Raw genomic sequence first — 14,560 nt, 5'->3', positions numbered from 1 at the left:
TAGTTTATTGGCTCTAGTCGCCTTTGTTTGACAGGAAAGATGAGAGACGGGGCAAAGGTCACCAGGCCGGGAATCGAACCTGCGACGAGGCCTAAGGCCTCCATGTGTGGGTTGTGCTGAACCGCCACCGCGGCGCCAAGGATGAAGTTCTGCACGAAAGAGACTAGTCCTCATCGGAGCTGGACGGACAGAGTGGACACATGCCGTCCTCCTGTCCCGACAGCAGCTGGTGGTTCCTGCTGCTGCAGCCTGTTGCCATGGCGACGGACCGCAGCTGTTTACAGTCGCTCTGCCGTCCTGATAACATTATCCCGCCGCGTCTGAGGGACGCGTGGACGAAGGACAGATAAGTGGCGTCATTGAGAGCTGAGGATTCCTGTTGGGGAGATAAGATTCAGCCGCCGCGCCGCAAAACATGGAGCCTGGAGAGTCCAGAGGGTTTCGGACCGGCTCTGAGCCGAGCAGCAAGGAGGGCTAACCTGCTGGACACCTGAGACCTGCTGGACACCTGAGACACCTGAGACCTGCTGGACACCTGAGACCTGCTGGACACCTGAGACACCTGAGACCTGCTGGACACCTGAGACACCTGAGACCTGCTGGACACCTGAGACCTGCTGGACACCTGAGACCTGCTGGACACCTGAGACCGGCTGGACACCTGAGACCTGCTGGACACCTGAGACCTGCTGGACACCTGAGACCTGCTGGACACCTGAGACCTGCTGGACACCTGAGACCTGCTGGACACCTGAGACCTGCTGGACACCTGAGACCGGCTGGACACCTGAGACACCTGAGACCTTCTGGACACCTGAGACCGGCTGGACACCTGAGACCTGCTGGACACCTGAGACCTGCTGGACACCTGAGACCTGCTGGACACCTGAGACACCTGAGACCTTCTGGACACCTGAGACCGGCTGGACACCTGAGACCGGCTGGACACCTGACACTGGCTGGACACCTGAGACCTGCTGGACACCTGAGACCTGCTGGACACCTGACACTGGCTGGACACCTGAGACCTGCTGGACACCTGACACTGGCTGGACACCTGAGACCTGCTGGACACCTGACACTGGCTGGACACCTGAGACCTGCTGGACACCTGAGACCTGCTGGACACCTCAGACACCTGAGACCTGCTGGACACCTGAGACCTGCTGGACACCTGAGACCTGCTGGACACCTTAGACACCTGAGACCTGCTGGACACCTGAGACCTGCTGGACACCTGAGACCTGCTGGACACCTGAGACACCTGAGACCTGCTGGACACCTGAGACCTGCTGGACACCTGAGACCTGCTGGACACCTTAGACACCTGAGACCTGCTGGACACCTGAGACACCTGAGACCTGCTGGACACCTGAGACACCTGAGACCTGCTGGACACCTGAGACACCTGAGACCGGCTGGACACCTGAGACCTGCTGGACACCTGAGACACCTGAGACCGGCTGGACACCTGAGACCTGCTGGACACCTGAGACCTGCTGGACACCTGAGACCTGCTGGACACCTTAGACACCTGAGACCTGCTGGACACCTGAGACCTGCTGGACACCTTAGACACCTGAGACCTGCTGGACACCTGAGACCGGCTGGACACCTGAGACCGGCTGGACACCTGACACTGGCTGGACACCTGAGACCGGCTGGGCACCTGAGACCTGCTGGACACCTGAGACCTGCTGGACACCTGAGACCGGCTGGACACCTGACACTGGCTGGACACCTGAGACCTGCTGGACACCTGAGACCACCTGAGACCGGCTGGACACCTGAGACCGGCTGGACACCTTAGACACCTGAGACCTGCTGGACACCTGAGACCTGCTGGACACCTGAGACCTGCTGGACACCTTAGACACCTGAGACCTGCTGGACACCTGAGACCGGCTGGACACCTGAGACCGGCTGGACACCTGAGACCTGCTGGACACCTTAGACACCTGAGACCTGCTGGACACCTGAGACCTGCTGGACACCTGAGACCGGCTGGACACCTGAGACCGGCTGGACACCTGACACTGGCTGGACACCTGAGACCGGCTGGGCACCTGAGACCTGCTGGACACCTGAGACCTGCTGGACACCTTAGACACCTGAGACCTGCTGGACACCTGAGACCGGCTGGACACCTGAGACCTGCTGGACACCTGAGACCGGCATATTTGTCTACATAGCTAAATATGTAGCCATTAGCTAGCTACATGTTTAGCTAGCTCAGAGATAAATCAGCTAAATTGGTTCCTGGTAACTGAATTAGCATTTAGCTGAAATCTTTAGCTCTGCGCTCAACATGTAGTTTAACTACATGTTTAGCTGGTGTAATACCTGTGAAGAGGTCTGGCGGCCCCTACAGGTGTGGTGAGAGCATCATAGTGTTTCCCGTTCCTCTCTGGCTCCTCCAGCTGCTGATCTTCCCTCTCGCTCAGTTCCTCCTCTGGTCTCTGTTTCAGGTCAGGAGCGGATCGGCGTCGACTCCAAGTACGAGCAGGAGGGGAAGGTGCAGTTTGTGATCGACGCCGTGTACGCCATGGCGCACGCGCTGCACAACATGCAGCGCGACCTTTGTCCCGACGAGTCCGGGATCTGCCCGGAGATGGAGCTGGCCGGCGGGAAGAAGCTGCTCAAGTACATCCGCAGCGTCAGCTTCAACGGTGAGTGGGCCGGCAGCGGCGCCGGCCTTCTGCGGCCCATAAAGCCGCAGCGCTGCGGTCCAAGGCTGCAGGGCGTCAGAGTGACAAACACCCCGGCTGCTCCGCGTCATAAACACGCTGGAGGAAAACGTGACTCTCATGCTGAAGCCTTCCATCATCACAGTTTCTCCCAGCTGGGGGATAAATCACATGCTGACTCACAGAGATCAGATCCAGACTAAAACTCTGAGTCAGACAGCAGGATGGAAGCTGATGAGTTCATTTTAAAGGGTCGTAATGAGACCGAATGGGAGAATCAATTATATTAGAACCAGAACTTCTGCTCCACCTCCAGCTGCTCTGAGTCAGACCAACCTGTTCCCCTCCTGATGGTCCAAATGACCCGGTTCTACTGGAACCAGAACATCTGCTCCACCTCCAGCTGGTCTGAGTCAGACCAACCTGTTCCCCTCCTGATGGTCCAAATGACCCGGTTCTACTGGACCCAGAACATCTGCTCCACCTCCAGCTGCTGTGGCTCTGAGTCAGACCAACCTGTTCCCCTCCTGATGGTCCAGTCGACCCGGTTCTACTGGAACCAGAACATCTGCTCCACCTCCAGCTGCTCTGAGTCAAACCAACCTGTTCCCCTCCTGGCCTGTGGGGGCGCTGCACCAAGAACCACTGAAGGAAACGACACAAAAACCTCTGAAGACACTGAGAGCAACTTCCTTCTTCACCAGATGGAAACAAGATGGAGGATTTTAGCGGTTGGAGGATTTCTCTTTAGGCTAAAGACCAGGAGCCATTTCTGCTGCTAGCGCTAGGCTAGCATGTTAGCTTTGGTTGGATTTACCCAGAATGCCCTGTGCTGCGTTTGGAGGATTTCTCTTTAGGCTAAAGACCAGGAGCCATTTCTGCTGCTAGCGCTAGGCTAGCACGTTAGCTTTGGTTGGATTTACCCAGAATGCCCTGCGCTGTAGTCCACTTCCTGCTTTTGGAGCGGTCTCTTGGCGTTCACATTCAAACCGAACCCAGACCGAGGTCTGGAGGACCAGAGGTCAGAGGTCGATTAGCGTTCACTCACCAGCCAAACCGGACTTTATCGGCAGACGGACCGGAGTCGGGCCAAAGCGGGTTGAACTGGGCTGTTGCGGCCGCAGCCTCCTGGTTCCCAGTCAGGACTGGAGCAGAATCTACAGGAACTTTGTCAGCCAGTAAATCGGAGGCTGAGTCGCTTCCTTCCAGCCTCCAGAGTTGCTCCAAAATGAAACGTGGCGTCACGACAGCAGAGCCTCCATCGAGACGGCGCTGCTCTGTTGGGAGACGGCGTCCATAACGAGGCCGCCGCCGCTCGGTGTTTAATCTGCGGCGGTTAAATCGCCGCCTGCACCTTGAGGCTCGATGTTTCGTCTTGTTAAGGATCTGAGGGAAGACGCTGCGGCGGCAGAAAGACGCTCCAGATGATCGTAAGCAGGAACTAAACGACAGCAGAGAGACGCCGTGTCCTAGAGCTCCACGTCGCGTTTTCAGACTCTCATCCCTGAGAAACGACGACTGAAAAACGTTAAAGATCCTCCATCAGCAGCAGCCATCTTTCTCCTGCATGAGGCCGGCGGCCATCTTTCCCCTGCATGAGGCCGGCGGCCATCTTTCCTCTACATGAGGCCGGCGGCCATCTTTCCCCTGCATGAGGCCGGCGGCCATCTTTCCCCTGCATGAGGCCAGCGGCCATCTTTCCCCTGCATGAGGCCGGCGGCCATCTTTCCCCTGCATGAGGCCAGCGGCCATCTTTCCCCTGCATGAGGCCGGCGGCCATCTTTCCTCTACATGAGGCCGGTGGCCATCTTTCTCCTGCATGAGGCCGGCGGCCATCTTTCCCCTGCATGAGGCCGGCGGCCATCTTTCCCCTGCATGAGGCCAGCGGCCATCTTTCCCCTGCATGAGGCCGGCGGCCATCTTTCCCCTGCATGAGGCCGGCGGCCATCTTTCCCCTGCATGAGGCCAGCGGCCATCTTTCCTCTACATGAGGCCGGCGGCCATGTTTCCCCTGCATGAGGCCGGCGGCCATCTTACCCCTGCATGAGGCCGGCAGCCATCTTTCCCCTGCATGAGGCCAGCGGCCATCTTTCCTCTACATGAGGCCAGCGGCCATCTTTCCTCTACATGAGGCCGGCGGCCATCTTTCCCCTGCATGAGGCCAGCGGCCATCTTTCCTCTACATGAGGCCGGCGGCCATCTTTCCCCTGCATGAGGCCGGCGGCCATCTTACCCCTGCATGAGGCCGGCGGCCATCTTTCCTCTACATGAGGCCGGCGGCCATCTTTCCCCTGCATGAGGCCGGCGGCCATCTTTCCCCTGCATGAGGCCGGCGGCCATCTTTCCTCTACATGAGGCCGGCGGCCATCTTTCCCCTGCATGAGGCCGGCGGCCATCTTTCCCCTGCATCAGCAGCGGCCATCTTTCCCCGCCAGGCTGAATCTGCTGAATCATCTTTAGCTTAATGCTGCGTTAAACATCGACTGAATAAACAGGAAACGGTTTATTAAACTTTGACGTGTTTATCAAACGTAACCAAACGGGTCAGAACCTGGTTCTGTCCGGTTCTGTTTCAGCTTCATCTTTTCTTCCTGGCTGAATCAGCCAATCGGGTGAATGTGACCTTTGACCCTGTCCTCCCTCCACAGGAAGTGCCGGCACTTCGGTGACGTTCAACAGAAACGGCGACGCTCCGGGTCGCTACGACCTGTTCCAGTACCAGCGGAGCAACGGAACCGGGTCGGGATACAGAGCGGTGGGACAGTGGGCCGAGACGCTGCAGCTCAACGTGAGTCTGATGCTGGTTCTGGTTCTGACCGGGTTCTGGTTGTTTCCCACATCGCCCTCTGGTGGTTAGTAAGGTACTGCATGTTGATTTGCTGTGGCGTCAGCTAGGAAATGGACCGGGTCACAGAACAGAACCGCAGAAGAACCCGGAGGACGGGAACCGGAACCAGAACCCGGAATGGATCGGAGGATTTCATGTCTGCAGGAGGATTTTCAGTTTCTGGTTGAACTGCAGAACTTTTGTTTTTTGGAACAAGGAAATAATTTCCGTCGGTTCTGATCACCAGCAGGACGCGGACAGCTGTCCATCCGTCTGTCCCACTTCCATTTGTCTCTTTGTGTCCCCAACCAGGACTGGAATCCAGCGTGTCTGGTTTCAGGACCTGATCTGTCCAACCCGTTTAGTCTCACCTGTCTCCCACCCCGTCCCCAGCAGCAGGCGGTGGACGGGTCCCTCTGTCCCCCTCAGGCGGTGGACGGGTCCCTCTGTCCCCCCCAGCAGGCGGTGGACGGGTCCCTCTGTCCCCCCCAGCAGGCGGTGGACGTGTCCCTCTGTCCCCCTCAGGCGGTGGACAGGTCTCTGCTCTTTCCCGTCTCTAAATGATTCTCCTGAACGGCGCCGCCGCTCCAGCTGCTGCTGCCTCGTTGCCGTTATGCGTCCCATGATGGCCGCCGTCCTCATAACTCCTGGGTGTCTGGCCGCGGCGCCGCTGCAGACGGCGGAGTCGTTACGGAGCAGCCTGATGGATCGGCGCGGCGCTGTAACCGGGCCAACCTGAGTTTGAACCGGCCGTTAGCAGACGGAGACGCCTGGGGACGTCCAGGGAGCCGATCCATCATCCTGACGTTCAGAGGAGAATCTCTGTGACTCAGCCTCTGGTTCTGATGGGTCTCTGTGACTCAGCCTCTGGTTCTGATGGGTCTCTGTGACTCAGCCTCCGGTTCTGATGGGTCTCTGTGACTCAGCCTCTGGTTCTGATGGGTCTCTGTGACTCAGCCTCCGGTTCTGATGGGTCTCTGTGACTCAGCCTCCGGTTCTGATGGGTCTCTGTGGCTCAGCCTCTGGTTCTGATGGGTCTCTGTGGCTCAGCCTCTGGTTCTGATGGGTCTCTGTGGCTCAGCCTCTGGTTCTGATGGGTCTCTGTGACTCAGCCTCTGGTTCTGATGGGTCTCTGTGGCTCAGCCTCCGGTTCTGATGGGTCTCTGTGACTCAGCCTCCGGTTCTGATGGGTCTCTGTGACTCAGCCTCTGGTTCTGATGGGTCTCTGTGACTCAGCCTCTGGTTCTGATGGGTCTCTGTGACTCAGCCTCTGGTTCTGATGGGTCTCTGTGACTCAGCCTCCGGTTCTGATGGGTCTCTGTGGCTCAGCCTCTGGTTCTGATGGGTCTCTGTGGCTCAGCGTCTGGTTCTGATGGGTCTCTGTCGGGCTTCTGCCGGTCCAGAACCAGCTGGCTGGTTTATTTAACGAGTAAATAATTATCTCCTGAACGCCGTTAAATATTCAACTTGTAGTTATTAATTTTGTTCATGTTTATTTTAATATTTAGCTCCATCTTCACTCGGAGCTGAACATTCAGGAAGAGGCTGCAGCTGATTTAGCTTCAAGCTAAATGTTTAGTTTGGGATTAAGCAGAATAATAAATAATTAGTTTATTTAATTCTAACTAAAAATTAGCCTCAGCTCAGCTTATTTATTTAATTATCTTTAATTATTCATCATCTGTTTAAATATTCAGCCTGTTAACTAAACATTTAGTTTTAAACTGATTTTTATAAACTAGTGAATAACATGGTGAAGATGTTTTTATAAAAAAATGACTGAGTTAAAATCCTTTCGGATCGTCTGGACCCGGTCGGCCTGGAACCCGTCCAGAACCAGGAACCTTCATCACAGTTTAATTTTCTGGCTCAGCTGGTTTCTGATTCATGCTGGAACATCCGAACATTAACCCACAAACGATCCGCTCCGTTAAACAGAACCAACAGAGACTGACGCTCCAGGTTCTGAGCGGGACCGGCCCAGCGACCCGAAAACCCGACGGAAACTAAAACTTTAACCGAAGTGAGAAAACGATCCGGTTCATAAAATCAGATTCATGGTTTCATTTCTGTTCATTCTGGTTTAATAATTCAGATTAAAACGTTTCATCGGATCAATGAACAGGATTTTCACAGAAGGTTCTGTTCTCCCGGGCTCCGGGCCGCTGACCCGACAGGACACAAACCCGGCTGCTCCGTCCAGCATGGTGGTGGAAAGTTGAGTGGAAGGAGGAGCACCAGCAGCAGGTGGTTCCTCTCAGAGCAACCTGGACTTCCAGAACCACAGGGCGACTTTATTCCGCCAGACTTATTTAATACGTTCAGCGTTTCCACAGGAAGTGAACCAGGAAGTGGACCAGGAAGTGAACCAGGAAGCGAACCAGGAAGTGGACCAGGAAGCGAACCAGGAAGCGAACCAGGAAGTGGACCAGAAAGTGAACCAGGAAGCGAACCAGGAAGCGAACCAGGAAGCGAACCAGGAAGCGAACCAGGAAGTGAACCAGGAAGCGAACCAGGAAGCGGACCAGAAAGTGAACCAGGAAGCGAACCAGGAAGCGAACCAGGAAGTGAACCAGGAAGCGAACCAGGAAGTGGACCAGGAAGTGAACCAGGAAGCGAACCAGGAAGTGGACCAGGAAGTGGACCAGGAAGTGAACCAGGAAGCGAACCAGGAAGCGAACCAGGAAGCGAACCAGGAAGCGAACCAGGAAGTGGACCAGGAAGTGAACCAGGAAGCGAACCAGGAAGCGAACCAGGAAGCGAACCAGGAAGTGAACCAGGAAGCGAACCAGGAAGCGGACCAGAAAGTGAACCAGGAAGCGAACCAGGAAGCGAACCAGGAAGCGGACCAGGAAGCGAACCAGGAAGCGAACCAGGAAGCGAACCAGGAAGTGAACCAGGAAGTGGACCAGAAAGTGAACCAGGAAGCGAACCAGGAAGCGAATGAGGAAGCGAACCAGGAAGTGAACCAGGAAGTGAACCAGGAAGCGTACCAGGAAGTGAACCAGGAAGCGAACCAGGAAGTGGACCAGAAAGTGAACCAGGAAGCGAACCAGGAAGTGAACCAGGAAGCGAATGAGGAAGCGAACCAGGAAGTGAACCAGGAAGTGGACCAGAAAGTGAACCAGGAAGTGAATGAGGAAGCGAACCAGGAAGTGAACCAGGAAGCAAACCAGGAAGCGAACCAGGAAGCGAACCAGGAAGCGAACCAGGAAGTGAACCGGGAAGCGAATCAGGAAGTGAACCAGGAAGCGAACCAGGAAGCGAACCAGGAAGTGAACCGGGAAGTGAACCAGGAAGTGGACCAGGAAGCGAACCAGGAAGTGAACCAAATCCAGATACATTTATTCAGTCGGACCCAAAAGAATCTGAAAACTAAATGCTTTTCTTTTAACACAGTAACAAAAACATTTTTACCTACAAAGAATAAAAATCAGAAACTATTTGCTGTTGCTGGTTACGGCAGATGATGCTGGTTTCCAACAGGCTGAGGTCCAGCTGAGCGGTTCTGGTTCTGCAGGACTCAGAACCAGTTCAGAAGGAAAGCTCTCTCCGGTTTTTCTCTTTAAGCTGTTCTGAGGATAAAAACGGGAATGTTAACTTTAAGTTCTCGTGGATCAGAACCGCCCTTCCTTATCCGGGAGGCGCCGGCCCGGTTCTGATGCCCGGTTAAGGGAATCTGACCTGGATCTCTGGATGCTTCCCGTCCGCCTCTCCGGATCTGATCCCAGACGGCGGCTGATCGGCGCTCCCATCATGCAGCTCTCCAGCCGGAGCGCAGCGAGTGGCGCCCCCTGCAGGGCGGCACAGAGAACCTCCCACCTGCTGCAAACTTCCTGAAACGAAGGATCGTTTCTGCATCCGGCCAGTGGTGCAGAGGTGAGTCGACAGGAAATGACATCATCACAAAGGAGCTCCATAAGAAACGTTACCTGAAATCCACAAAGTAACTCGAATTATTGGGCTGCAAGATCCAAGTTTTCCACTTCTTGTTGTTTTTCTGCCACTTCCTGGAGGTTTTGACTCGCTGGCTGTGATTGGTTCTGTTTGCATCCAAGGAGTAATCTGATTGGATGACAGCAACCTGTCATTCACTGGTGGTGTGGTTCATTTACATGTCTCCCTTTGTTCAATTCAATTCAATGATACTTCATTGATCCCAGATCAATACTTTGTAATCAATACTTTGATTATTTTATCAAAGTATGAGAATTGTGGCCACAGGTCAGTCAAACTGCACAGCATTTTTCTCCCAGGAAGCCAGGAATGAAAGTGTGAAACAGAAAAACTTTCAGTGAAAGCAGAAAATGTCACACCTTTTTGGCCTTATTGGTGCTCCGTACAGGAACCCTTCATATTTAACGACAGACGGACATAAAAACGCCACACACCCTAAATTATCGCTCGTTTACATGGATTTACATCAGGCTGGTTCACTCAGGCTGGAGACAGAAAAGCTGCAGGCGGTTCTGCTGGTTCTGGTCTGACCCAGAGCAGCTTCACGTCTCACTTCCTCCCTCTGAGACGGGCAGAGTTCAGAACCCTGAGCCTGCAGAGACGAGGGGACATGTTGGACCTGAGAGATGCCAGATCAGATCAGCAGAAACAGACGGCTGAATTATTGAGGAGCCGCTGAGGCTTAGACCCGACCCGAGGTCAGTCCGGCTGCGGTTCTGCTGGGCGGGCGGGTTTGAGTCAGGCTGCAGCTCTGAGGTCAGAGGTGAAGCTGTGTCTGACCTCTGTCTGACCTCCCTGGTTCATCTGAAGTCGCTGCGATCCTGATGTTCGTCCTCAGTGTTGGTTACTTCTGGGCGTCAGGATTCTGAAATGTTGGGGCCGTTTATGAATTTACACAGAAATTGTCAATAATTTGGGCTTTTTATTTATTTACTTATAAATATTTAGTTAGCAAGCTTGATATTTAACTTCATGCTAACTATTTAGCTAGCTCATAGCTGAATGTTTTTTACATTATGCAATTTCACTTGTTGATTTCTGGAAGTGGACTACCAAAATAAAAGTTGGATCTTTCAAACTATAATCTCCTCCGTCACTTCATGTCATTTATTTTTATCGTTTCTTTTCTTCTTGTCCAACATTTCAGCTGAAACAGACGATGAATCCACATCAGCAAAGATACAGCTTTTATTTTGATAGTCCACAATAGGTGAATCTGCTTATTAGCTAAACATTTAGTGCTGAGCTACTCACTAAGTATTTATCAGGCTAATTAAATATCTAGTTTGAAACTGTGACGTCTGTAAATGAACAGCATTGAAAATAAAGCCTCATGTTTTTTCCTCTTATAACGTTGTAATAACCCAAATCGGTTCCCTCCAGACGCTCGGTGCTGACCTCTGACCTCCTGCTGCCTGCAGATGGAGGAGCTGCGGTGGCCCCGGGGCGAGCAGGACGTCCCCGCCTCGGTGTGCAGCCTGCCCTGCAGGGCCGGGCAGAGGAAGAAGGTGGTGAAGGGCATGCCGTGCTGCTGGCACTGCGAGCCCTGCGACGGATACCAGTTCCAGGCCGACGAGTTCAGCTGCAAGCTCTGCGCCTACAACATGCGGCCCGGCGCCAACCGGACCTCCTGCCGGCCCATACCCATCACCAAGCTGGAGTGGCACTCGCCCTGGGCGGTCATCCCCGTGTTCCTGGCCATGCTGGGCATCGTCGCCACCATCTTCGTCATGGCGACCTTCGTGCGCTACAACGACACGCCGATCGTCCGGGCGTCGGGCCGGGAGCTGAGCTACGTCCTCCTGACCGGAATATTCCTGTGCTACATCATCACCTTCCTGATGATCGCCAAGCCGGACGTGGGCGTGTGCTCGTTCCGGCGGGTCTTCCTGGGTCTGGGGATGTGCATCAGCTACGCCGCGCTGCTCACCAAGACCAACCGCATCTACCGCATCTTCGAGCAGGGCAAGAAGTCTGTGACGGCGCCGCGGCTGATCAGCCCCACCTCCCAGCTGGCCATCGCCTTCAGCCTCATCTCCGTGCAGCTGCTGGGGGTTCTGGTCTGGTTCGGGGTGGACCCGCCCAACACCGTGGTGGACTTCGACGAGCAGAGGACCATCGACCCCGAGACGGCGCGGGGCGTGTTGAAATGTGACATCACAGATCTGCAGATCATCTGCTCGTTGGGGTACAGCATCTTGCTGATGGTGACGTGTACTGTTTACGCCATCAAGACCCGGGGCGTCCCGGAGAACTTTAACGAGGCCAAGCCCATCGGCTTCACCATGTACACCACCTGCATCGTGTGGCTGGCCTTCATCCCCATCTTCTTCGGCACGGCTCAGTCTGCAGAGAAGGTAGGAAACGCTTTGTCATACTGCAGCTTTTTACTGTGAAAACCTGTTAGCATTAGCATGCTAACACTTCAGGTCCTGCGTTTTCCACTAGCCACTTGACTTTCAGGATGTTTTTCAAGATGGCCACCATTTTTGAGCCAATTACCTCCTTAAAACTTTCCCTCTTTATGTTTTGGGTTCATCTTGACGACGTCCATCTATTCATGAGGCATTAACACGTAAAACTAAATTTTTTTTAGCTTTACATCCTGTTATGTTATTCCCTCAACAAAACAGACCTGGAGTGTTGCAACTCTGCACTCAGCTCCTTCAGACTAGCCAGCAGCAATTAGCAAACAGCTGCTGAGCTCCTTATAGCAGCTGCTGCTCAGAGCAACGCTGGTGGAAACGTTAAAGGGTTAACAGAGGAGCCTTGTTGGATGACTTCCTGGAGGCGGAGCTTCAGAAAGATCAGGAGCTTCTTAAAGAGACAGAGGCCCAATTTCAAGGCGTTAAATATTTTTAAGTCATATTTGATGTATTTTTATTTCTATAATGACTGAAGGTAACACAGTTAGTAACCTGACTGTTTAAAATGGTTCTGTGTGCCTGGAAAATACTTAATTCTGCCCTTTAATGTCATAATATGCAGCAAACTGAGGAGTTTACTGTTTGTGTCTCACACCGACAGGAAGGAGATGAAGACTGGAAGGTTAGCATCTTAATGGGTAGCGTTAGCCTCTTTAGCATCGCCGTAACTGAGATTCTTGTTTAGTGAATGAGCAGTTGGTGGCTCTGTTGGGTTAGCCGTAGCCACCACTGGCAGTAACCACTCATTTTAGTGTAAACATATATTCTCCATTACAACCATGGCGGCCATTTTGAAAAACATTTAACAGAGAAACACAAGATGAAGAAAATGTGAATGATTTCCATGGTTCAAAATGCTATGATGATGTCACAATAATCACATTCATCTAATTGGCAAATTTAGTGCAAAAATTTACTTAATAGAAATAAATATGATTTCTGTGTCCAGTTATGTACGACTTGACACTAACAGTATTAATCTGTGATTAATATTGGCAATTTTAGTGCAAAAATAAATCTTCATTGATCATCATGAAGATTTTGGTTTTTAGTGAAGATGGCGGCCATCTTGAATTTTTCAGTGCCAATGTTTTTATGACATCAGTCAGTGAAATATTTAACGGTCTGCTTTAACAGCCGAGAAATAAACTCGTCTTCACGCCTCACAGAAAACCTGCTGCTGCTTTTCCCTGAAGGGGTTAACGAGCTGCTGCCCCCTGCTGGCCACATCTGGCTTCAGAGTAAATATTAACTTGATCATTAAATTCTCAGTTTAAGCCATAATATTTAGTTGGTAAATGTAATATTTAGCTTCAGGCTAAACTTTGAAGTTAAAGTTTAGCTTTAGAAACTTTAAAGTGAACATGATGAATTATTTAACGTCTGCTTGACCTGATTATATTTTTCTGTATATTATAATTTGGACTCTTTGTAATAAACTGAACTGTTTTAAAGAAGGAAATAAAATATAGTTCTCTTAAACCTTCAAACCTCTAACTCATGTTAGCTGCTGCTGATTTTATCACCTCCATCTTGTTGTATGAGCCTCACAGGCTCCGCCTCCTTAGTGCTGCTGGAGGTCAAGGGTCAAGTAGAGGGTGTGATTCCTGAGCTGCAGCGTGTCGAAGCGACGTGGCGCTGCCGCCTCGATGCTTCCTGTTCTCCTGCCGGCGCCAGCAGTGAGCAGTGGGTCCGGACTGACCCGGCGGTTCTGCTCCTGTTGGCTTTCTGAGCGTCTCAGCGGCGCGGAGCTGAGCCGAACCCCCTGCTGTGCTCGTCCTCACATAAAGCAGCTTTTCAGCTGCAGCTCAGGAATCTCCTCGGCCCTGTTGACCGTTCCTTGGAGGTTCCTGCAGATGTTTTCATGTCTGTGTGAGGATTCGTGTTTGCAGGCAGGCCTGGGCTGACTCTGCTCTGCTTTGTTGAGGATCTGAAAGGCGGCGGCTGGGAGCAGCAGCCTGAGGCGGCGGGATATCTGGGAGAGCGAGTCAGAAAGCAGAGTGTTTACCTGTTATCTCCCTGCTTCACACAGACTTTACCCTCCTCAGCTGCTTGCATTCACACACCTGCAGCTTCAACAGCACAGAAACACAGAAACAAGCCTCAGCGTTGCTGCAGGTTCAGGATGTGACCGCGTTTCTCTTCTTCTGTGTCAATAAAGGACCAGCGAATATTTTAAAAAGATTAGATTTTTATTTTCCATTTCAGAAAAAACTTAAATGACTCATAAACAGAAGAGAAAAACGGCCCATTTGTTCAGGCTTTCACTTTTCTGTCCAAACAGCTGAAACAAGCAAAAAACCTAAATAATAAAAATGTTTTCTTCATTTTCTGCTGACACAAATTGTGCAGAACATCCAGTTTGAAACATCCGGATGTTTCCATCTGAAGCTGGACGGGAGGAAACTTCAAATAAGGCTAAATAACTTCCAACTAACTTTTTCTGCAAGATGTATAAGCTTGTTTTGAGTCAGTAATTATTTAATAATAAAGTACATTTTCCTGCATTTTATATAAAATAATCTGCCAGTTCTTTTCTTGTCAGGGTTAAGAAATTATTGGCTGAATCAAACTCTTACATCTCGTTGAAAAGTTACTTGTAAGTTATTTGAGATATTTGTAGTAGAAACTGGGCAGAAGTAGCTGGTTGTGTTTTTACAGTG

At 52.2% G+C, this 14,560-nt stretch overlaps 2 protein-coding genes across 4 annotated transcripts in view; one reads left to right on the top strand and one right to left on the bottom strand.

Moving 5' to 3' along the window:
* Positions 1-14,560, top strand: part of grm7 (glutamate metabotropic receptor 7) — a 94,772-nt gene that overhangs the window by 67,081 nt on the left and 13,131 nt on the right. For all 3 annotated transcript variants that reach the window (XM_008408244.3, XM_017304852.2, XM_017304850.2), the window contains 3 exons: positions 2,469-2,669; positions 5,336-5,475; positions 10,893-11,828. In XM_008408244.3, the coding sequence (XP_008406466.1) occupies positions 2,469-2,669; positions 5,336-5,475; positions 10,893-11,828 (1,277 nt within the window). The remainder of the gene's footprint in view (positions 1-2,468; positions 2,670-5,335; positions 5,476-10,892; positions 11,829-14,560) is intronic.
* LOC145551782 (uncharacterized) lies at positions 118-2,310 on the bottom strand. Its single transcript, XM_081607533.1, has 2 exons — positions 2,302-2,310; positions 118-2,215 (listed from the first exon to the last, which is right to left on the bottom strand). The coding sequence occupies exons 1-2, from the start codon at positions 2,308-2,310 to the stop codon at positions 395-397; spliced, it is 1,830 nt and encodes a 609-aa protein (XP_081463659.1). The 3' UTR covers positions 118-394.

The sequence above is a fragment of the Poecilia reticulata genome, chromosome 5 (genome assembly GCF_904066995.2).
Source record: "Poecilia reticulata chromosome 5, P_reticulata-male-v2, whole genome shotgun sequence".
NCBI lineage: Eukaryota > Metazoa > Chordata > Actinopteri > Cyprinodontiformes > Poeciliidae > Poecilia > Poecilia reticulata.
Note: the sequence above shows the minus strand (reverse complement) of the source record. Positions and strands in the feature narration are given on the sequence as shown.